The sequence below is a fragment of the Oreochromis niloticus genome, linkage group LG22 (genome assembly GCF_001858045.2).
Source record: "Oreochromis niloticus isolate F11D_XX linkage group LG22, O_niloticus_UMD_NMBU, whole genome shotgun sequence".
NCBI classification, from domain to species: domain Eukaryota; kingdom Metazoa; phylum Chordata; class Actinopteri; order Cichliformes; family Cichlidae; genus Oreochromis; species Oreochromis niloticus.
In genome coordinates this window covers 23,126,906-23,149,479 of record NC_031985.2, presented here as the reverse complement: position 1 = coordinate 23,149,479, position 22,574 = coordinate 23,126,906, and the positions used below count along the sequence as shown (strand labels likewise).

Here is a 22,574-nt window from a genome sequence, read left to right as displayed (position 1 = left end):
TTAGGTTGCACAGTGGTTAGTACTGTTTCCTCACAGCGGGGGGGGGTTCGACTCCAACATCTGGCCAGGATCTTTCTGTGTGAAGTTTATATGTTTATATGTTCTCCTTGTGTCTGCATGGGTTCTCTGGGTTCCTCCTAAAGTCATGCAGTCAGTGGGTTTAGACTAATTAGTGATTTTAAACTGACACTAAGTGTGAGTGCTATCAGACCAGTGACCTGTCCTGGATGTACTCTGCCTCTTGCCCCTTGACAGCTGGAATAGGTTCCATCCCCCTCCACCGTGACTCTGAATGAGATAAATGTAAAACAATTGACGGATTTTCCGATGAATGATCTACAGTATATATTTATGACTTCACAGACAACACCTTGAAATAGGTCTTTTTATTTAAGAAATGTATAATAAAGGAAAATTTTCCTGAGCCAACTGAACCAAGGCAGTTGTCTTGGAATTTTAACTGACCTTTATGAGCTCCTGAGTGGGATGGAAAACCTGGACTTCTCTGCTTAGACTGCAGCACCTGCAATACCTGCTATAAATATGAAGTGTTTCACCATCTATGTATGTTTCCTCCACTGGTAACTGGGTAAGCAGGAGAAGATAAATGGGTGGATGTATGGATAAATAATAAAGAACAACGTATAAGGGTTTCAAGTCATTGTTTTACAAGTAATGGAAACAATAGCAGTGTTTGGTGGTGTAATGCCCACTTATAATTTCATTTCCTATGTTTTTAAATAACTGAACTAGCCCACACACTGTTCTTAGTCTAAATGACCAAGTAAACAAATACTTAGTATAGAAAGATCTAAAAAGGATGACATCTGATGGAGAATGAATTGCCTTAAATAAGAGGGGAAATAAATATCTCATTTCTAAGTAACAAAGAAGCTCATTGAAGTGAGGCTAATGTGGACAGCCCCGCTGATTCACGTGTGTAATGTCTGATGAATGTATGATTCACTCAAAAACACACATAGCCTTGGCACTGCAAGAGACAGCAGCCAGGACCTGAAGAAGTAGAGAGTCTATGCAATGAAGGAAAAAAGAAAATGTTCCAGGCTTTACGGAGTTACTGATTACATTTGTGTGCTCCAATACGGCACCTTACATCTTTTTCAGCTTCATTCATACAAATTGTTCTTTAAAACAACATTTTATATCAGTATCACTTTTCCAACTTTTTAAACATTTCTTTGCACTACTTTACGCTCTGCCATGTTTACACAGAGTAACACTGCAATAGTACAGCTATAGTTAGCTTAGTGGGAAATGTGATGCATGTCACACTGCTAAACCTTCTTCTCTATTTAGTCATCTACATATGAGTGCCTGAAAAGGACACAGATGGCATAACAGATAACTGTCCTGTGAAAAAAAAAAAAAACCTACGTAGAAGTGCTGAAAATTCTAAAGATAAAAGTAAATTTGGTCAGCACACAAACTACCTGGTGTTTATTTTCATTCTAAGCTGGTGGAGACTTCCTTCCTGGCAACCACAACTGTTAGAGTCCTGGAGTCTCACGGTAGCCACCAAGCCACAGTAGCTGCTGTTACGCAGAACAGAACTGCTCGCTCTGTGCAAAACGTGGTTTAGTTGCAGTTCAGTTGGTACATGATGTGATACATGACTCTGTCTACTTCCTCTTAGGAATTTTATCACTCAGATCTAACCTTATCCCCCTCTCCACATACACAAACACTCACACCAAAAACCAAAAGGAAGGACTAACTCGGTCTTTTAAAGATTTCGCTAAAGCTTAAAGTTTTGAAGAAGAATAATCCAGGTTTTAATATGAAAAATACATGAGTTACATAACCATATTTTGTACTACAATTTTTAAACATTAGCTGAGATTATAAATAACTGTCCAGAGTTAGTTGGTTGAATTAAGGCACATAGGAGACACATACTGGGCTGTGCCTGTAACTCCCAGAAGGCCACCGCGGGCCTGCCAAGCACTTTTTGGCATTTTTGTGGTACCCCACATGTTCAATTTGTGGGATCAGAAATAAAAGGATACATTACCGCAACCTCACGTTCCCAGTTTGTCACATTGGGATGTTGGGTACCATTGTAACACATCTTCAGTGCCGCTTTTCAACATGCAGGGTAATCTGAGTTCCTGTCTGAGACAAACACCTTGAGACTGCAAGCAAAAGCAGTGATGTCACAAGTGTTGCATGACTGCCAGAGAAGCTTGTGTGTATTTGGTGCATATATTTTTCATGTAACATGGAATATAAGCTATAGGGTATTATAAACTTTGCATATGATTTGAAAAAAACATGGTTTGGTACAGACAGTTGTTGTAACAGCAGTGTTGCCTAACAGTCAGATGTTAATTCCCACAGTCTACTAACAATAAGGGTAGTTTTGCTGATTCTGTGGCTTGGTCAGACAAGCAAAGTATTCTTATTCTTCCCTTGAGGGGTTTTCAAGAACAGAACTACACTGATATGATTTTAGCGTTTTGAATACTACTGTTTTTCTCTAACCAATTTTGAAACTTCCCCAAGGGCCTTGAAATAATTTGAACAGATTATTACTGTCATCGCTATTTTGGGGAAAAAGCACACTCACTATTGGCGATCAGCACTGACTTTGTGAAACCAAAACATTATGAAAAAGAGCCCACCTATATAAATTCAAAATGTCAACAACAAAAAACCCCAGAGGCGCGTTTGGTTTCCCTAACTAGCGAGGCTGTTGTGAAGTCTCTTCTTGCATGTTTCACCGTGTTTCTCAACAACACTCTTGCCTGCCCTCTTCCTCATTTCATTACAGGAAGTGAGTTTGCAGTCAAATGCAGAGCTGTCACCCCACTTGGTGACATGTCATTCCTGTAAACTCTTGTGAAGATGGTGCCGTTCTAGTTCCAGATTCTGCTGCTGCCGCGATGCCCTGCTTGGGTCATCATCTCTCTCACTGGCCTTGATGCCATCGGAAACAACGATCCACAAATTTTGCAAGTAAGTGTTCACACTTTGCTGAGCTGCAACTGCTCAGGCGGACCTGTCACTTCTTCATACTAGCCAGCTGTCTTGCTACATACTGTGACTTATAAATACAGGCAGGATCTGTTGAAATGCTTTCATGGATTAATCATAATACGCGTTATGTAAGATCATTTGAAGTTTAGGTATATGATGTGGCAACATTTGAATTCACAGTCTGTTAGTTAGTACACAAAGCTCGGTGCTGCAATGGAAAAATAGGTTCGATAACATCTAGCCTCAGCTTCCCCATTTTGCAACAAATGTGTCAGTTGAGATGCAGCTCAATGGTCAGTATGTAGACTACGAGATCAATGGGACAGCAGCAGAGAGACGTTTACTAGTGATTCCTGTCTGTCTTTTTTCTTTTTGTCCCGACTTCAGGCTGGAGTCTGGTCCATCTGGAGGATGGGGAATGTGATGCGAGGTGTGAGTGCTGAGAACAAGGTCAACACCGAAAACCCTGAAACCTCCCTGAAGGGTAAGATGTCCTTTTAGTGTATAAATAGCGCAGGCTGATAAAAACGACCGATTGGGAGCTTTCTGCACTCTTGTCAGCAACAACAGTCATTGTGATAATCCCTGACCGGAGAGACACTGACATCTTGAATACCAGAATTTACTGTTTTGGCATGTTTCGTTATGCATGTCTATGATGATGTGACAATTGCACCTAGGCAATTACAAACAAATCACAACTACACATACATAAGAAATCACAAATCTAGTCTTAAAAACTGATTTTGGACAGTTTTAGTTATTTCTAAATCACAACGCCAACATTTGGCTGCTAGTAAATGCTGCAAATATTACTCTTTTTGCAGGCGCAGAAGACGAGGTGGTGGTCGTGCTCCAGGACTATCCTGCTCCTGAAATCAGCGAGCCGATCTACAGACTGGGAGAAAAGCTCAAAGTGGTTGCACAGTAAGATCATGTGCTTGCATTTCTGATTGAAAAAAAAAAGAAAAGAGAAAAGAAAAGTTTTGGACATTATGTGCACCAACAGGAAAACCAAGTCAAAAAGAAAGCTTTGTTTGTAATGGAATGTTCTAAATGTGTAATTTAGGGAAGTGGCTAGGCAAAAGGTCAGTTTTTAATTCCTCTTTGCTTCTGTGTCGTCGTCAGGGAGGCTTATTGGTGGAGAGTGCGCTCTATTCAAACAGGCAAGGAGAACTACATACCCGGCAGCCATGTAGCACGAGTGTACCATGGGTAAGTAAAACCTCACTGACACTATCTTCTGTTCCACTGGTCTGGTTGGTTTGGCTGAACTTGATTAAAATAGGTCCTTCTGCTTTATGATCTGTCTTTTTTATAGAACGGCCATGACAAATGTTAGTAACGTGACATATTGGTGATGTGGCCTATATTACAGCTGCGTATCTGCTAATTTAATAAATATGGTGATTTATATTAATATCTCCACTAGTATTTAATCTGGAATTAAAAACTCATTTGGGGTTTTTTTTCTTTTTGTTCAATCAGCTGGCTGTTTGAAGGTGTGGAGAGGCAGAAGGCGGAAGAACTGCTTCTTCTACCCGGGAACAGAGTGGGTTCTTTTCTGGTCCGAGAAAGCACCAGGGAGAGAGGTAAGAACAAGTAAACGACTACTGTCATTTGATTCCAGTTCTTGGTTTCTGTGAATACGTTATAAGCAATTGCGAACTACCTCTGAGACTCAACTACTGACACAGGACATCAGTGTAGTCACACCATTAACCACTCAGTAAACCATAGCTGGAACAAGGAGGAAACAGCAAGCTGCCACTCAGGTCTAGATGAAGCAGGCCAATGACTGCTAAGCTAAGCTGAGCCAAATACCTGCTGGTTGCATCTTCAGGCTGAAAGGAAAGCAAACAGCTTATCTCCCAAAATGTCAAACTATAGCTGTAAAGACACGTAAAAGGGAAATTACTGCTAACTGGGACAAAGTCTCGTAGACCTGTGATAGATAAATAAATCCAGTGACTAAACTTGACAGGAGATGGAAACTACACCACATGATTGAACTTCAAGTTACTTCTGCTTTGTTTCAAAGCCGTACTTATTGATGTTATTGTTATTAATCATATGGTCTTGTTTCAAGATTGATGTCATTATTGAAAGCCTGTCTTCAAAGCATGTGATGCGTGTCACATCCTCAGGTCTGTATTCGCTCTCAGTGAGGCACAGGAGTGTAAAGCACTATCGTATCTTCAGACTTGACAACAGCTGGTACTACATCTCCCCACGTCTCACTTTCCAGTGCCTTGAAGATATGATCAATCATTATTCTGGTGAGTACATACGTAAATATGTTGCTTTCTCATAGACCCTTAGTTAACATGTGAGACAGTAAACAAAACTCATCATGTGTAGGGGCACACACACACATATAAGTACTAACGAACTTCGGAAACCACATGCGCTTAGATTAACAAAAATATAGTTTCATGTTCTTAATATAGAAGTATTTGTTATCAGTGTTTCAGCCTCTATATATATTTCCTCTACTGACAGAATATTTTTGGAACACAACAGGAAATGAGATACAATATGCATGTTTGATAAGCACTGGTGTGTACACAGTGAGGAAAAGAGGTTGTGATAATTGCTGAAGTAGTGCAATACTCTTGATACACATATATATAAGTTTGCTTTGTATGTTTGCTAGAGCGGTCAAGTGTTGAGTGGTTAATGCAAATTTTGTAACTTTATGTTTGTTCTTTGCTCATCTTGCCTGGGAGCTGTATTTTACTTCCCTTATTGTTGTATTTTCAGATTCTGCAGATGGGCTATGCTGTGTGCTAACCTCGCCCTGCCTGTCAGGCACGACTCAGCCGCCAGATGCAAGTCTTGGAGCTCCACCTGTAGTGATGCGGCGCAACTTTGACTGGAACAAAGTAGACAGGTACAGATGAGATTCAAATAAATATTTTCCTATGGAGGCGACAGCCAAGAAGTGTGTTTATTTGAATATTTGTGAGCCAGAATTGCACAAAAGCTGCCCAGTGGAGGAGCATGAGCAGGGAAAAACTGGGGGGAAAAGTCTGTCCACTTTATTTTAAAACTGCAAGATCGGGAACTGGCCTTTGAAGAAGATCAAGTTAGAGGCATGTTAGTGTGGCAGTGCATGTTGTGGGCAGTTGGCAGTTGGCTGCCCCTCCCTGATGCTGGCTCTGTTGCGTGGCTTCTTCCTGTTAAAAGAGAGGTTTTCCTTCCCACTGACACCAAGTGTTGCCTCATAGAGGGTGGTCTGATTAATAGGGTTCTCTTGTATTACTGTAGAGTTCTTACCTTACAAGAGCCTTGAGGTGACTATTATGGTGATTTGGCACTATATAAATAACATATAAATGAACTAAATAAAATTCAAAATACATATCTGTGGATTGAAAATCTCAAAGTCCATGTAGGACAGGATTAAAATTTGGCACTTATAAATTGCCGTCTTTGTCCCGCCTTACGTTAATCCTTTGAGAAATTTTAATGCTGAAAAACACATTTAAGCACTGTTAAAAAAAAAATCTACATCCAACATGTAACCAACTTTGTGCATCAGTATCATGGGGATATATTTGAGCTTCAACAACAAAAAGCGCACAGTGGAGTAACAGAACAAGCACTGTTGCCCTGGATGTTCTGTTTCTGTTAATTCACTGTAACCTTAACTATGACTGGATAATTTGACTTAAAGTCACATCACCATGTGGGATAAGTGGCTGGAGTAAATGTTAACCTAAACCATATGAAAAAAGCCGTGATTCCTTCTGTGTCAAAATTGTGTGACGTGGGTTTAAAATTGATTGCTTTTTTTTTTTCGCCGATTAAAATTTCATGCAGCTAAACTGTATGTACTTCATTCAACAGCTTAAAAATAATGGACAAAAATAAGCCAAATTAAAAAGGGCCAAATTTTGAACCATCCCTATGTACTTCAAGGGCCTATGATTCAAAAAATATTCCCTGAATTAAACAGACTGATTGTAATTTCATATTTTCTAATTAATTTTTTAATTTTTATTTCATTTGGACTTTTTTTAAAATGCAATTTTAGTTTCATTTACCTTCCAGGGTGGATCTTCTCACTTCACTTTATTTTTTACTGCTTAAAAATGTTGAGTTCAGTTTCTATTAGTTTTATTCTTTATTTATTATTGTACGGAGGGCATTTGTCAGAGACAAGATTTAGGAAAATCAGGTAAAACAGCTGACCCTCAGGAGCCACAATAAACATGTCCACCAGTGTCTCATCTGGCAAGCTGTAATTAAATCTTTACCAAACTAACAAAAAATAAAACTCATGATACAGTATCTCCTCATTATTCTTACTTTATGTTAGTTATTTTTCTAAGATCACAGAATTGTTTCAGTTCATAGGATGTATAGTTTTTTTTTCAAAAGTCTATTTTTCATTTTCATTTTGGTTTTCAGAAATTATTATTTTTTAATATTTAGTTTCCATTTAAGTTTTAATTAGTTATAATAACCATGGTATGAAGGTTATAACTTTCCATTTGTTTATCTTCATTAAATATGCAAAAGATATTTTATAAAGAAATCGGCTAATCATGACATTAAACAAGAGGTGCATATAAAATCAGGCAGCAATGAACATCTGAGGCAGCTGTGGAGGTGGAGCCTGGTTAACGGTTAAATGTGAAGGTCAGTGGTTCAGCCCCAGGCTCCATTTTGAAATTTCCTTGGGCGACAGACTGAACTTTAAATTGTCCTTAATGCATCTGTTTAAATGTTAGGTTAAAAGTGCTTAGGCATGTGAAAAAAACAAACGTGTGAATGAGGCTACTGGTAAAAAACACATTAAATGCTGAAACTGAGTAAAAAAAAAGAACCTGACCACTGCGCTCGAATCCAGCATTTTACTGAAGGTTTGTCCTTATTCTAAGGTGGGATTAACTGTATTCATCTCTACACTTTACAGGAACCAGCTGGTCAGCACAGACGCCTGCAACGAAAACATGGTGAGCTATGGAGTCAGGAACAGCATCGCTGCCTATCTGTCCTTTGCTGGCGATCAAGACCCTTCACGGGTGAAACCAGATAGCCGGAAGAAGAAAAGCAAATCGCTGTATGTTGTTCCTGAAAATGGCCTTCCGAACACTGACTATGACGAGGACTTCTAGATGCAACAGTGAAGCTAAAAAGCCCGGACTATTTTTAAGTGGAGGCCAGTAGACAGCTTCCTCTGAAATCTACTACCGATTCCTTCAGCCAGCAGAGAACAGTACTGGGCCGAAACTGTTACCCCAAAACATCGAGGCGTTTCATTGTTTCTACTTTGAGCACTTTGAAGTACTTTTAACAATAACGCAAATTGCATGACCAATTACACTTGTGAAGTAGTTGAACTGGATGACGGTGCAATTTAGATGTGAATGCCTGAACGCAGGGCAGAAAAACAAAGCTTGGCATTATGGTGTGATGAGTGATGTGGGATAGATTCTAATTATATGCATATGGCTTTTTGTGGCTTTCAAACTATTTTAAGTTTTATTACTATGGTAAAATGGTCATATTGGGACGAAGGGAACCTCAGATCATTTGAATTTGGGGGCTACATTGATGCATTGAAGATGAAGATGATATGATGAGTGTGTCTCAAACAGTGACTTATTCACACATGAACATAGGGGGAAATGAGCAAAATGTGGATTCCTCTTATAGTTGCCATCCTACGATTTGTCATTCGATGTTAATTCTCACTCTGAGATTCACTACACAAGCCAGTGTCGCAGTTATCAACAACCAGCCTCTAACTAATGGCCATCGTCGTGGTGTGACACACCGATCAAGAGAGTGGGACCATGTGTATAGACAGAGGTTATAAAAAATATAATCTGCTTTAGTAATTTGAGTGAACTGGCCCTTTAAATATCCCTGGAGGGTGGAAAATAATCACTTCTGTGAAGCACGATAAGGCTCCAAATAGTTCATCAATAACATCTGCTGTGTGGGTTGTTCACAAAATAGTTTTTTTTCTTCTTCTTTTATTTTTTTTTTAGTTTATTAATGTTTCCTAAACACTGAAATGTATGTTCCTGTGTAATAATTTATCTAACTTGAGCAACTTAGGTTACAAAATATCGTTACCGGGCTTGGTAACAATATTGTAGTGTTACTAGTATACTAACAAACACACAACAGTGCATGCGAAACAGGCTCGTGTAAATACTGTGTATAATTAATATGTATCGGTTATCATGTTTCATGTATCAATCAATTACAGGAATGGCTGTTATGGTAATAGTCTGATGCTTTTTTGCCGTATGTTTTATTTAATGTTACATGGGAATAAAGACCAGTCAACTGCAATACTAACCATTAGAGAGGTCACAATATTTCTGGTAAACATCCGTTTGTACAGCGATGACACAACAACTAGTGCTGCATGTTTAAATTTAAGCAGAAAAACACACACATGACCTAAAAGTAAGATAAAAATATCCCACCAGCCGTGAAGGTGTTGAAGCTCAGGACTCAACCTGAGGACGGCTGCTGTGTAAACCCCCCCCCCCCAAAAAAACAAAAAAAACAAAAAAAACAAACTTGCCTCAGTTGTGGCAAAAGCATATTGTGATTCAAGGTTAGGTTTACTGTTAATGTAACAGTTCACCAAACCAAATTAGCGAATAGTCATCATTTAGTTTCATTACCACTCTCTTATCGTCATGCTTGTCTGTGCACCATTTGCAACTCATGCATATATTTTGCACTTTCTGCAAAGTGTTGGTGCTGAAACATGGAGAAAAAAAAGATATTATAACAAAAAGACTGCCCCTTTTGAGAAAAAGAGCTGTTAACCAAATAGAAAGGGATTTGGGGCTTTCCCCTATTTAGCATGAGATTTCTTTAGGCAAATGTGAGACCATGAGAACAAAAGTCAAAGCATCCTGTTTTTCATTCAACCCCCCAGATTTAATACTGTACACACTGTTCATCTGATGTGGCGGCATGATGGGAAATTTCTGAGAACTTCTGAATTCTGATTTCTTCACAAACACGCAGTCGACCTATTGATATTTGCTCAACTTCCGCTATTCTGCAAGGGTACCATATGACAGGGCTTATGGAGCAACTTCTTTTTAATAAGATCATATCTTACTGCAAATCTGCAATGAACTCAAGCAAAACTGCCGATGTTTTTGAGTCTGAAACTAAGAATGACGAACGCGTCCGAGGAAGCAAGCAGAAGAACTGTCGAATCAGTCAGATGTGTGGGAAAATTTCAACTACGTGTAGTGCATCACTGCTGAAACAGGAACAGTGTCCTAGAGTTTAAAGCACAGGGCTGCGTTTGGCCTGCGTTTACATACAGAAAATAACAAAAATATATGAAATACCGGACTGTTTGACCTCTTTTACATTCTGATATATTTTTTAAAAAAAATGATGAAATGATTTTGATGAAGAGAAAAGGGTTGAGAGAAAATGAAATGAGCCTCGGAGCATTTGCAGAGAATGTATGTTGTAGACGAATAGTTCAGGAAATTGCTTTACGTTCCAGAACATATGCGCTACTTTGGTGACCTTGCCAAATTTTATTTATTTGTTTTTCTGTGAAATTTATGAGCCAACTGTGTGTAATCAGTACAGGCAAACTCAGCACTTTCTTCTCTGTTAAAGAGCAAGATCAAATAGTCGTGTTGGCTGGTTTTAAGGTCTCATAAAATATCTGCAAGTGGGGTTACACGGTGCGTGCGTGTGTGTTGAATGGAACAATCAGTGATGCGGACACACACGTCTGGTAGCCTACTGCTGCACCATGCAGAGACTGCTTTCCAGTCAGCGTTAGTGACTTCTCACATAAGGCCCCCTCTGCAGACCATGTGCAACCAGTCTAGAAAAGACTGGAGGCTAAATCATAGGAAGATTGCGCGCTGAGTGACGTTGCTGTTTTGCTGCTAGTGCGGTTTGTCCACATGATACATTTTCTGCTTAAAGTTGAGCAACTGAGGTGAAGAAAACGGGTTGAAGAGTTCAACTTGGAATCAGAATGAAGGCAGAGCCATGGGAAGCATGGTCCATCAAAGGCCACTTATACATTCAAAACAAACTCTGCCTCTGATCACTCTGTTCATCCATATTCAGATCAGTGAAGATCCAACACAGAAAAAAGAGCTGTTCCCTGAAACCATGCAAGCACTTACTGTAATACTAAAGCAGATAAGAAAGTTAATACCCCGTCACCCTGCCAATCATCACACTTTTGGTGTACATGGTGAAAACAATTGCCCTTAGTGAGACGCAGAGAGGAAGAAGTACAGCTCAAACTTAATGTAACCAGATCCCCGTGCAGCTCATGCCGACTTACGAGAAACCCCAGGGTTCTGTGACTTTATGATGAGCAAACGGGATTCAAAGTTGAGTCTCCTGTTCTCAACTTGATTTTTGTTTGATGTTGCAGTGGATGTTAGCACCAAGAAAAACACTCCAACAACGCACTCTGGCCTCTTTTCTTCTTCCTGAATAAAAACAAAAAGAGGAAGAAGAGTTGAAGCCTGCTCATAACTCGGCCTCTAGAAATGGGATCAAGGCACAGAACAAAAAGGGGGATAAGTGAAGGAAATGAAGCGATGGATGGGGATCCCTTATCCTACAGCCTGCTTTCTGTTAATCACGTTCTTCTGATCTCATCACATCCTCTCCTCTAACCCTAAGGCCCAGCTGTAAAAACCTCTGACTTTGCCACCCAATACTTGCTTGTGAGCTCATAAATGTTTCCTTTGCTTAATCAGAAATGTGCTGTTTTAATTTACATTGCCGCTTTCCTTTCCAAACTATCACTTTCATTATGGCTTATTTTTGAATTTCTATATGGTCTTAATAATCAACTGTAGGAGTTTTGCTAATATAAGTGTTGATTTTATTTTAGTTTCTTCTATTTTTGTTTTCAAAAATTTAGTTATCAGGCAAAAGATTAAAATCTCTTTAGGTCCCCATCGTGCCATCAGAGCAGCTCTGGCTTTGACTCTCTGGCTCTGGCTTTTTCCGGCACATTCCTTTTAATACTATATCAAAGTAGGACGTGGGGAATTTGAATGCTGGGTTATTGTCTTGAATCCTTTGTCTGCTTCATTGCATCAGTCATCATCAGTTTTTTAATTTTGTTCTTTGTTTGTTTTTGTCACCCAGGACTTGTTGCATTGCAAAGATAAGATGATCATTGTTACGCACTTCAGCTTCCTCAGTGTCGCAGCAGATCAGTGTATGGTGCAGATAGACATTAGTATGTTCATTTCCTGTATGAAAACCTCACACTGCGAGCTGACGTTACCCTGCGCTTATTTTGGTGTGAAAAGTGGCTTCCCGCTCTAACTTTAACTCTTACCACTTCCTGCAGACATAGAATAAAAATCAGCCTAACCCTGAGTTTGAAATTGCACATTTTCTGTTTAGTTTGAGTACATACTCCAAGTATATATTACTGCAAATGACTGGGACATATTGTACTGCTTTGCCACTGCTGTGCCATGACACTGACCCTATGAACTGTAACCCTTTTGCTCACATTTTACAGACAATGAGGGCACTTAGTAACTTTTGCAGTATTAGTTTAAAGACCTGTCTGTGGACCGCTGTGGAAAATGTCACAAATGGCTGGCTTGCATACTTCAAAATTTGACAGGATGCGGTAGTAGAATACTGGCATTTTGGCATATTTCATTTCGTGCTATTTTCACATGGTTATTAGGACACACCCCAGATGTTTATCCCATTTTAGGCTCAAAACAGACACGAACAAGGTAGCTGCACATTGAAAGATAATAATGAGGTTTTACTAAGAAGCCAGTGGTTCAATAATTACACTAATCAAGTGTAAATGCTTTTGACAGTTTCCCCTAATCCGGTGAAAAACCTCTTCCAAAGAGTACCGTCAACAGCACTGAGTGTTCTTCTCAGAAACAGCACATGAGAACATGGCCTTTAATGTTGAACCGGGGGCCTCAGCCAATACACACAACCAAATCCAAGGCTGTCCAGAGACCCAGAAGAAAACAAACAAGAACCGAACAGTCACTAGAGAAAAACTCCAAAGGTCCACATCTTTGCCAGGGAGTGGGAAGGTCTTATGTGTGCAGCTAGAAATCTCTGTCTAGTTCCATTTCTGAAGCTTTTTCACATAAATACCAAAGAATGAGGAAGTGATGCGCATGATCATTACAGAATTACTTTTTCACATGTTTAATATAGAAAGGCTACAAAAAAATAGCCAAAATAACCACAGTGACAACTGCTATTACCAGTGGCACAAGCGCCATGCTGGGCACTTTCTGTGGTAATCCTGGAGGGGACGGCTTTGTAATATAATTTTCCACATAACAAAGAGACAGAACTAAAGAAAAGTTGCTTCTAACACCTTATTATCCAGACTTGAGTGACTTTGTTCACAGTTATTAGGTGCGATTGGTGTCTTTCATTCACAGCCAGTTACCACCATAACACAGCTAAACAATACAGGCAAGTTTTATTTGCCAAATAAAATGTTATGAAATCTGTGAAGCCTGCTTGAATGGCCAAAAAACCTAAGAGGGTAAATATGATGAAAACAGCCACTTGAATCTGGAAAAAGTCAGCCTGAGGCATAAATTATTTTCTGGAAGTAGTTGAAGGATAGGTATTCGGAGAGAAAAAAAATAGGATAACTTGGCTCTGCTGTCACTCAGTTGCCAGCTGAGTAAAAGCTCAGAGCATCCTTGCCTGCTGCGCTATACAGCCATTACAAGAGGTAGACGGATCCTCTTGGAAAAAAGCTCATTTTCAGTGAGGAGATTTGCGAGCAGCTGTTTGCCACGTGGCTTCTTCTAAATAATTAACACAAGCTTTCCACAGGCACTTTCTAAATGGGAATTCAGTTGTTGGTAAACCTAAATAAGCCCAGTTGGTGACTTAATATGTAAGCATACACTGCCTTCAGCGTGCTATAAAAAGTCTTGTTAAATTTTCACTGCTCTGGCAGGTGAAACCATGTGTCAAGAATTTAAACATTTAATATCTCAATACCTGTGAAAAATTGCTTAAACGTGCAAGAGGACTTTGTGTCACTCTTTCCGTTGCCTTCAGCTCCTGTTGAAGCCCATCAGTGAAAAGCAGGATGTCAGTTGTGAACATATTAGCGTCAGGAACAAGTCTGACGCACTTCCTAGTCAGTGAAATGAAGAAAAATAAAGGGCAGTTAAGATGGATGGGTTTCAGGTCAGACTCTGGGCTGGAGATGAACGCTCGATTAATAAAAAATATAGAGTTGATGAGAGGGAGAAATGTCAAAACAACTACTGGGACATTAATCTATCACATAGCTTACATGACCACTCATACTTGACATTACAATGGCACAAAAGACCGAATCATAGTTCATCTTTCGTGCAAGAGGACAGGCCGCAAACAAAATAAGCAGCAGCTTTTCTTGTCTTCACACTTCAGTGGTCACATTGAAATGACGTCACCACTGGATCAAATTCTTGCGTTTTATACACGCCAACTTCAGAAACAACTTGTTGTGCTCCAATGTTTTATCGATCTGCTCTGGAGAGATCCTGAAAGTACAGCCACTACCAGGAACACCTAATCTGCTTCTCTTAAAAGCTCGCATTTAAATATTTAAATACTGCTCTCTGCGTCTAGCGTTCTAATTCGATGCAGGTGTGAAAGTTCCTGGCAGTGGTCATGCTTTCTGAATATTACCGTGTTCCTCATGCAAACTACTGCACCATCAGAGACATTTTGGGCAGCGCACGTGGTGATGGAAAGTTATACAAATATCTCATATGAACCCACCTAAATATGCAGGGACAGGCAGCTGCTGCTACGCTGAGATTCAAACTCTGAGATGTACCTTCACACTTTCCTTTTGCTTCAGCATTGGGTGCACTTCAGCACATTATTTTTTTTTACTGCTAAGAAATGCCCAATAACAGAACAAAAAGGTAAAAATTTCAAGAGCTCAAAGACATTACTGCCACTGCGAGAATGTGATTACTTTCTAAACAGCCAACCACATATTCATCCCCTCTAAAACATTTGGCTCGGAAACGATCTTCCTGCTAAAGACACTGACCTGTCGACTTACACGTAAGCGCACACATACACACGCACACTTTTCAGTGCCTGTGGCTGTGCTGTTTTTGGAGAAAGACCAGAAACAACAGAAAAGCTCTGACGTGGTTGTTTGCACCTTCGGCTGCTGATTACCACACAGATAGTTCCAGCAAGAATGACATGGCTTATCGCAAGCTTCTCAAAGCGATCGCACCCATCCACTCTGCAAATATAGTCTCTTTATTTAAAAAAAGTAAGAGATCTCCAGATTAAGGCGCTGCGGAGTTTCTATGGTGTTGCATTTTAGCAGATTAACCATCTAAATCTATCAGTTGTGGGAAAGTATTCTTTTAGTTGTGACACTGAAGATTCCTTGCATTGGAGCATTTAACGCACGCAGAAAGTTACATATGACAACATTAAAACAAAAAACTGTATAAAATTTACATTACTTGTTTGTTTTCACCTTTTTTTTTCACACATAATCATGAATCAAGGGCTTAAATGTGCATTTTGGCAGCATGTGACTCAGTCTGCTTAATGGCAGATACAGATGTGCCGTGGTGCTTTCCAGGGAAAGAGAAAAGACAGGCAGTATGTCTAAGAGCAGCATACCTTCTGTTTTCCTGGACTTTTATTGAATGATGACAAGTGAAGAACAAACCTGGATTTCATAAAATGTTTCTCCCTAATAATGAACTGCTGGATGTCTTTCTGTCGCCTTGTCTGCATGAACCACTTCCATCCCCTCCCCCCATAATAATTCTTTTTAGGTAAGTGCAGAAGAAGCCAGAGTTTTGATAAGCCACGCAGGCATCACCTCCTTCTTGGTTGGAGCTCTAGTCTTCCCTTATCAGGCAGTCGTCTGGCAAAGGGAACTATCCGGGGAAAGACTGCGGGAGCCAAACAGACAAATAGCCGCCCAGAGAAGAATGGCTGCTTGCTATTGCAGTAGCTGACGTGGACCTACGTGTGCATCCCACACAGAAGCCCGTGCAGCTGGAGGCCCTTGAGATGCGTGTCTAACAGCCTGCTAGTGAACCTCGACATCGACTCTCTGAGAGTGGAGAAGTGAGCAGTATTTTGTTTCAATAATCAGTGTTAAATGGGATGGAAATGTACACAAACTGACAAGTACATATGGGGATAGGCAGACTGATAAACAGATGCAGACACACACCACAGGGAAACATTTAAAGTGAGGTCATACTGTGCAAACCTCTTTCATTATGATATAACAATCTGAGATGAGAAGAAATTGTGCATTTTTGTGGGTTTCACAGATTGTCCTCTGATGTGACAAAAGACCGCATAACATGACAAATGCAGGGATCATAAGTAGCATTGTTAATTTATATTAGGTATGGATATGTTTATTGAGCATGACTCCATTTTTAATGGCTCTGCAGCCACTCTTGCTAGAATAGTTTTGTCTTTTCATTGCAAATTAGTTGCAGACTAGAGCATACCACAGGCGAAAGAGTAATGGAAACACTCATTAGGATGGATCTTGACAGCAAACTTTCCAAGTCTGGGTAGTGGTGGTGAGCAGATAAATGGAAAACTCACGTTGCGAAACCAAACGTCAGCCGAGTCTCACTCCTCTCTCCCAAGTACGTGCCCTAGATGAAGTCATCATTACTTAAACTGCCCTGTGCCGATACCAGTGCCCCCAAACTGTTCTCTCAGCAGTGTCCACAGTGTACGAGTGGCATCTCATGCCAGATATGTCCAGCATGTGGATGAGAGAAGCTATTCATCAGGTCTAGAGAGGGAAACATTCCCACATTCCTCCATCCATTTTCTCCCAGACCTCTTGATTACATAATAAGGATGCAGACTCAACATACTTATACGCCATCTGCAAGAATCATTAGAGCTACGTGAAAAGAAAAATCACATGCAGTTCAAAGTATGGAAATTAAACAAAATGGGCCAAACTGGGAATCTGTGATGTGGCAATAGAGCAATATTATGCCTCCTGGTGCTGGTTTACATAGAAACTAATTGGCGCTGATTAAATGTGAAAATATTTATCTGGATATAAAATAAAATATTCCTTCGTGTAAATATATATATATTCAGAGTACAGTACTGTTAAGTTGCATTAACAGTACTGTACTCTGGTTGTTTGCAGTTGCCTGACACCTAGTGGGCAATGTGAAAAATCATGATGACAATAGTGTTTCCCACATGTGCAGTTCAACCTCACTTTACCACAGAATGAGCATGGTGAATGAATCTGCGATGGGATCAGCGTTTAAAAATAAGGTTGGGTTTCTCCTGGTTTTGCAATAGAAAAAATAACAAAGTGGCTGTGATGCTGACATTGGGCCCCACCTCAAGACAGCTTAAGCCTTGCCTGGTCAGGCTTTATGGAGCCTTGAGCTCTCGCTTTTTCAAAAATGACTACAGTACTCTGTACTGGTTTTAAATATTGATATGGATTATGGATACAGATTTGAACATGATTACTGCTTCTAAGAAAATTCAGTACAAAGGCATTCATGTTCAGGTGAGGGCCACAGTCCTTCTACAACAGTGGCTCTCAAGCTGATACGGCATAAAGCCATGAGGCATGGATGACCATAATTTATTTTTATTTTTTTTTAAGTGAAGTAACATTAACCCTAACATACTGTTCTTATTGTATGCCTTCACAATATGTTTTTTGACCCAGGTCTAAGAATTCCCTCATAACAATTGTCTACAACTAATTTCAAACTACAGTTCTGTTTAGAATGCATTACTAACCTGTCTGACATCAATAAATGGAGTATTAATCCTTAATTAATGTTTCCAAGAGCAGGGACAGTTTCTTTACTTGTAGGTTTTACAAGACTTGTTTTATGTCAGAAAATATCATGATGTCCTGTTTTATCTAAGACCTAAAACATAACAGCTATAAAAATTACATGAAAGACTCCCACGTCTGCCAGTTTAGAATCTCAAATGAGATAACATGCATGTTTTAGACTGTGGGACGAAGCCAGAATACCTATTCAGATATGCAAAATACACACAGGCAGGATGTGAAACTATAATGTTTTTCCTGGGAAGCAACAGTGCTGACCATCCCACTTTTGTTCTGTCCTATTCAAATTCCTGTGTCTGTGTGGAAGCACCATCTTTCAAGGCACACTCTGACCTCTGTTTCATGGGTGGATCATGTATGATCACTCTTGGCTTTTTACTAATTCACTGTTCAAAGATTCCACCGTGATTCGTCAGAGACCAGCAGGTTCTTGTCTCTGAAGGAACCAATATGGCAAATATTGTGGGAATGCAAACAATTCTAATGACAGTGTCAAGATCAACCACTGTTCCATTAAAAATATGCAGAGCCATGGTATTTATAGTTTCACAATTTCACAAACACAATTTTCCTTGATTTGACCCACATATGTGTATCTAAAATTTAAGCAGGTACTGGTCAAATTTGACCCAGAACAGTCCTAATGTGCAGAAATGTGCTCCTGTACAACTGTATCAAATGTTAATATATATATATATATATATATATATATATATATATATATATATATATATATATATTAATTTTTGTGTATAATGGGTTTAAATCTTTGGCTAAAAGAATGACATTTAGGGTAGTAGAGTAGTATGGAAAGGCTAAATAAATATACTTTTGTGTTTATTCCACTATAATTTAATGTGGATTTCCCTTTTTTTCTGTTGTGTAACATTTGAACGCTTAAAGCGCGTTTCCATGTATAGAAATAATAATCAAAACGTTTAAAACTACGTAAAAGACCGTTTTATAAAGTTTTTAAAAACCTTTTTCTGGATGTTTGAAGTTTTTTTTTTTTTTTGTCTCAATCTTATATATTGAGATGAGTGAAAAGTGAGAGACTGTTCAAATGATACTAGCTGTAGTTAGTTACCAGCTCTTCTGGTGAACATATTAAACTTATTAATTTATTGTTTCTTGCTACAGTCAATGAAGATTCATTACAAAAATGCGAATCGCTGTACAAAACAAAAGAACAGCCAGAATTTTTTGCCTGGGGTTTTCGGATATATTTCAAGGACGGACTGCCCGGTGCTGCACCATTTACTGTCCGTCAAGACAAGTTGACGCCAAGCTAATACCTTAAATTAGTTTTCCAGTGTTATTATTTTACATGGAGAGCGTGGAACATGAAGATACCAAAGCAAATGCTCCTTCAGTTATCGACCGATATTACACACGCTGGTACAGAGCCGGTAAATAATGTCCATTTGAATGTGTCTCATGTATACTAGCTAAGTGGCTAAGCTAAGTGAGCTAACGTTAGGTGAACTTAAGAGTTCAGGGAGAGATGGCGTTAACTATTAGTTTTAGTCTGAATAGATGTTTTTATTATTTTGTTTTTAATGTCACGAACACCTTTTTTTCATTTTTTGTTTTTAGACATGAAGGGAAAGCCATGCGAGGACCATTGCATCTTACAGCATTCAAACAGGTAACAGGAGGTTCCTGAGAAAAGAAAAAAATCACACCAAGTGACCATGAGTCACACCAATTGCTATGATTAACTATATGTTGATGACCCTTTTGTATGTTTGATTTGGCTAAGATTTTACGCTGGATGCCCTTCCTGACACATGAGAGAGGACAGGTGGTGAATCAGGGAGTGAGAATAGCTATGAAAAAGATGAAGAGTGGAAAGGAAGTTGTTCCAGAAGACATACCTGTGGAGGTATGGAATTGTCTTGGACTAAGATTTGTTTGGCACGATCTTGGAGAGTCAGAGAATACCTGAGGAATACAGAAGACGTGTATTGGTACAGATTTTCAAGAACAAGTGTGAGCTTTAGTTACTACAGAGGGGTAAAGTTGATGAACCATACTATGAAGAGAAAGAATATGATACAGTGCCAAGAGAAGAAATGCAGTACTGCATGAGAAAGTCAGGAGTAGGAGAGAAGTATGTGAGATTGGTGCAGAACAGGTATAAAGACCGCAAGACAACAGTGAGGTGTGTGGTAGGACTCACAGATGAGTTCAAGGTAGCAGTCGCATTACATCACCACTCTGAGCCCCTTCTTGTTTGCAGTGGTGATGGACAGGTTCACAGATGAGGTCAACCAGGGGTCTCTGTGGACTATGATGTTTGCAGACAATATTGTGCTCTATAGGACACAGGTGAAAGAGAACCTGAAGAGGTGGACGTATGCACTGGGGAGAAGAGGGATGAAAGTCAGTTGAAGCGAGACTTGATATGTGTGTGTGAATGAAGGGGAAGACAGATGGAAAGGTGAACATGAAAGTAGCAAAGGTAGTGACAGTAGAAGAGTATAAATACCTGGTGTCAAAAGCAACACACAGTGCAAAAGAGAGGTGAAGAAGAGAGTGCAAGCGGGGGTGAAGATGAGTGTCAGAGGTGATTTGTGGCAGCAAGAGTGAGAGGAAATATTTTCATGATCCTAGTGAGACCTGCTATGATGTATGGTTGGAGACGGTGGCTTTGACAAAAAGACAGGAAGCTCTGAGCTGGAGGTGCCAGAACTGAAGATGTTAGGTTTTTCATTGGGAGTGACCTGAATGGACAAGAAATGAGTTCATTGCAGGGACAGTTTGAGTTGATTGGTTTGAAGAACCCCCTAAAGGGAACGGGTAAAAGAAGAACAGCAACTTAATGTTTTTGTAGGCCTGGTCATGATTAAGTAGAAGTTTTCTCAGAAAAAAAAAAAAGAGAAAATGGGGAATAATAATAATTAGATTCTACATTACACTGTATCTGTTACACAACGTAGTCCCTGCTCTGTATGAGTGATTTATATCACTTCTACATCAGTATGTCGCTAGAGAAATATAGATTTTAAAAGGAGCATGATAGAGTCTTAAAAGAATGTTTTTCTTGGCAGAATATGTGTCATCACTTTGGCAGAGACTCACCCAATTCTACAAAACGGACGCACAATCAAATGCATCAATTACCAGATCAGTAATGGCTGCAGTCGGCTGAAAAATAAAGTCTCTGGGAAGTCCAAGCGGGTAAGTTAATAAAGCTCTGGATTTTGGTCTGTGTGCTCTTACATTTATCCTTTATCCTAACATTCCTCTTTTGGCCTGTACAACAGGGGGGACAGTTCCTTACGGATTTTGCACCGTTATGCAGGATAACATGCACAGATGAAACAGAGTACACAATCTACAGGTAAGAGTCTGTCTTTGACTTTTAAAGTATATATTTATCTTCCACGTGCTCATACGTCTTCATCACTCGCTGTTTTAGCTGCATTCGGGGCCGTCTTCTGGAAGTCAATGAGAACATTTTAGAAACTCCAAATCTCTTGCTGGAAAAGGTAAAACCTACATTTTTACCTTACACAAGTAAATGTAAAGTACATTACATGTCGTCTTTAATATGTCCCTATCTGCATACTATTACTGTGTACTGTACCTTTTTTTTTTTTAAACACCCTTGCATGAGTAGTTGACATTAATTTAGCATACCTGATGGTTATAGGGCTTCATATGCCTATGAGGAGATTAGATAACACTAGTAAAGGTTCATAAACACATGTAATAATGCTTGATTTGTCAAATCTCTACAGCCGTCCACCGAAGGATACATCGCCGTCATCCTGCCAAAGTTTGAAGAGAGCAAGAGCATCACAGAAAATCTTCTAAACAGAGACGAGTTTGAGAACATCATCTCCAAACGCAGCTCTGCCCAGTCCCAACCATCTTGACAGTTCCCCACATTCCTGCCTTATTCAAGCCCGTTCTATTGTGGGAGAGTTTCTTTCCCTCATGCACTTAAAGTTAGAAGACTGAAAGACTTTTGTTTATAATGAAGCACTGTGTCTAGGTTATTCTATATTTTTCATTTATTTTAAAAGTGTTTAACATTTTTGTTTAAGGACCCAAGAAGCAGTCATATTTCAAGTAATTTATCTATGCTTGGTTTTGCCGATTTGATAAATATAATAAGGAACTAGTGGAACGCATGAACAATGGCTTGCATTTTCTTGTTACATACTGCAAATAATCATGAGTTTGAAGTATTTTTGTGGAATATAAAGAAAGACAAACAATAATTTAAGAAAAATATTGTTTATTTTTTTGTGTCACTTTTATTAACCTTTGAATCGTCAAAAGAATAGGTGGTCCAAAACTATATACGATTTCATCACATCTCTAGCGACACTACGTTACCCAGCATTCTTAGCTGCTCTCACACTGTACAGTGATTCTCTAAAGCTTCCTGTGTGGTTATACATTTCATTCATTCTAACTCCCTCTCCTAGTACCAAAGTGATTACCTCGGGATACATATGCTTCAAGTACCATGTAATATATACCATTTAATACATAATGGTCTGTTAGGCAGCTTCACAATGATAGTCTTCATAACAAGTACACTTCAAGGTTCCATTTTACACGTGTGCCAGTTCAAACTTGTTTCATTTCTTTGAGAGAAAGTATGCCATGTAGACTGGTTTGTATAATTCTCAGGACAATATAAACCGAGGTTCGATCAAGTCGAGAAACCCGGCTTAAATAAAAGTGTCTCCATTAACACTGGAGG

The 22,574-nt window shown here is 39.4% G+C and overlaps 2 protein-coding genes across 2 annotated transcripts; both read left to right on the top strand.

Moving 5' to 3' along the window:
* Positions 1–2,787: 2,787 nt before the first annotated feature.
* Positions 2,788–9,318, top strand: sla1a (Src like adaptor 1a). The gene is made up of 8 exons (XM_003444034.5): positions 2,788–2,976; positions 3,385–3,481; positions 3,825–3,924; positions 4,126–4,212; positions 4,486–4,589; positions 5,145–5,276; positions 5,761–5,890; positions 7,922–9,318. The coding sequence occupies exons 2-8, from the start codon at positions 3,409–3,411 to the stop codon at positions 8,121–8,123; spliced, it is 828 nt and encodes a 275-aa protein (XP_003444082.1). The 5' UTR covers positions 2,788–2,976; positions 3,385–3,408; the 3' UTR covers positions 8,124–9,318.
* Positions 9,319–19,067: 9,749 nt separating this feature from the next.
* abitram (actin binding transcription modulator) lies at positions 19,068–22,300 on the top strand. The gene is made up of 6 exons (XM_003444035.4): positions 19,068–19,260; positions 19,448–19,499; positions 20,905–21,034; positions 21,121–21,197; positions 21,276–21,345; positions 21,598–22,300. Exons 1-6 carry the CDS (start codon positions 19,179–19,181, stop codon positions 21,733–21,735), a joined length of 549 nt encoding a protein of 182 aa, XP_003444083.1. The 5' UTR covers positions 19,068–19,178; the 3' UTR covers positions 21,736–22,300.
* The last annotated feature ends 274 nt before the right edge of the window (positions 22,301–22,574 follow it).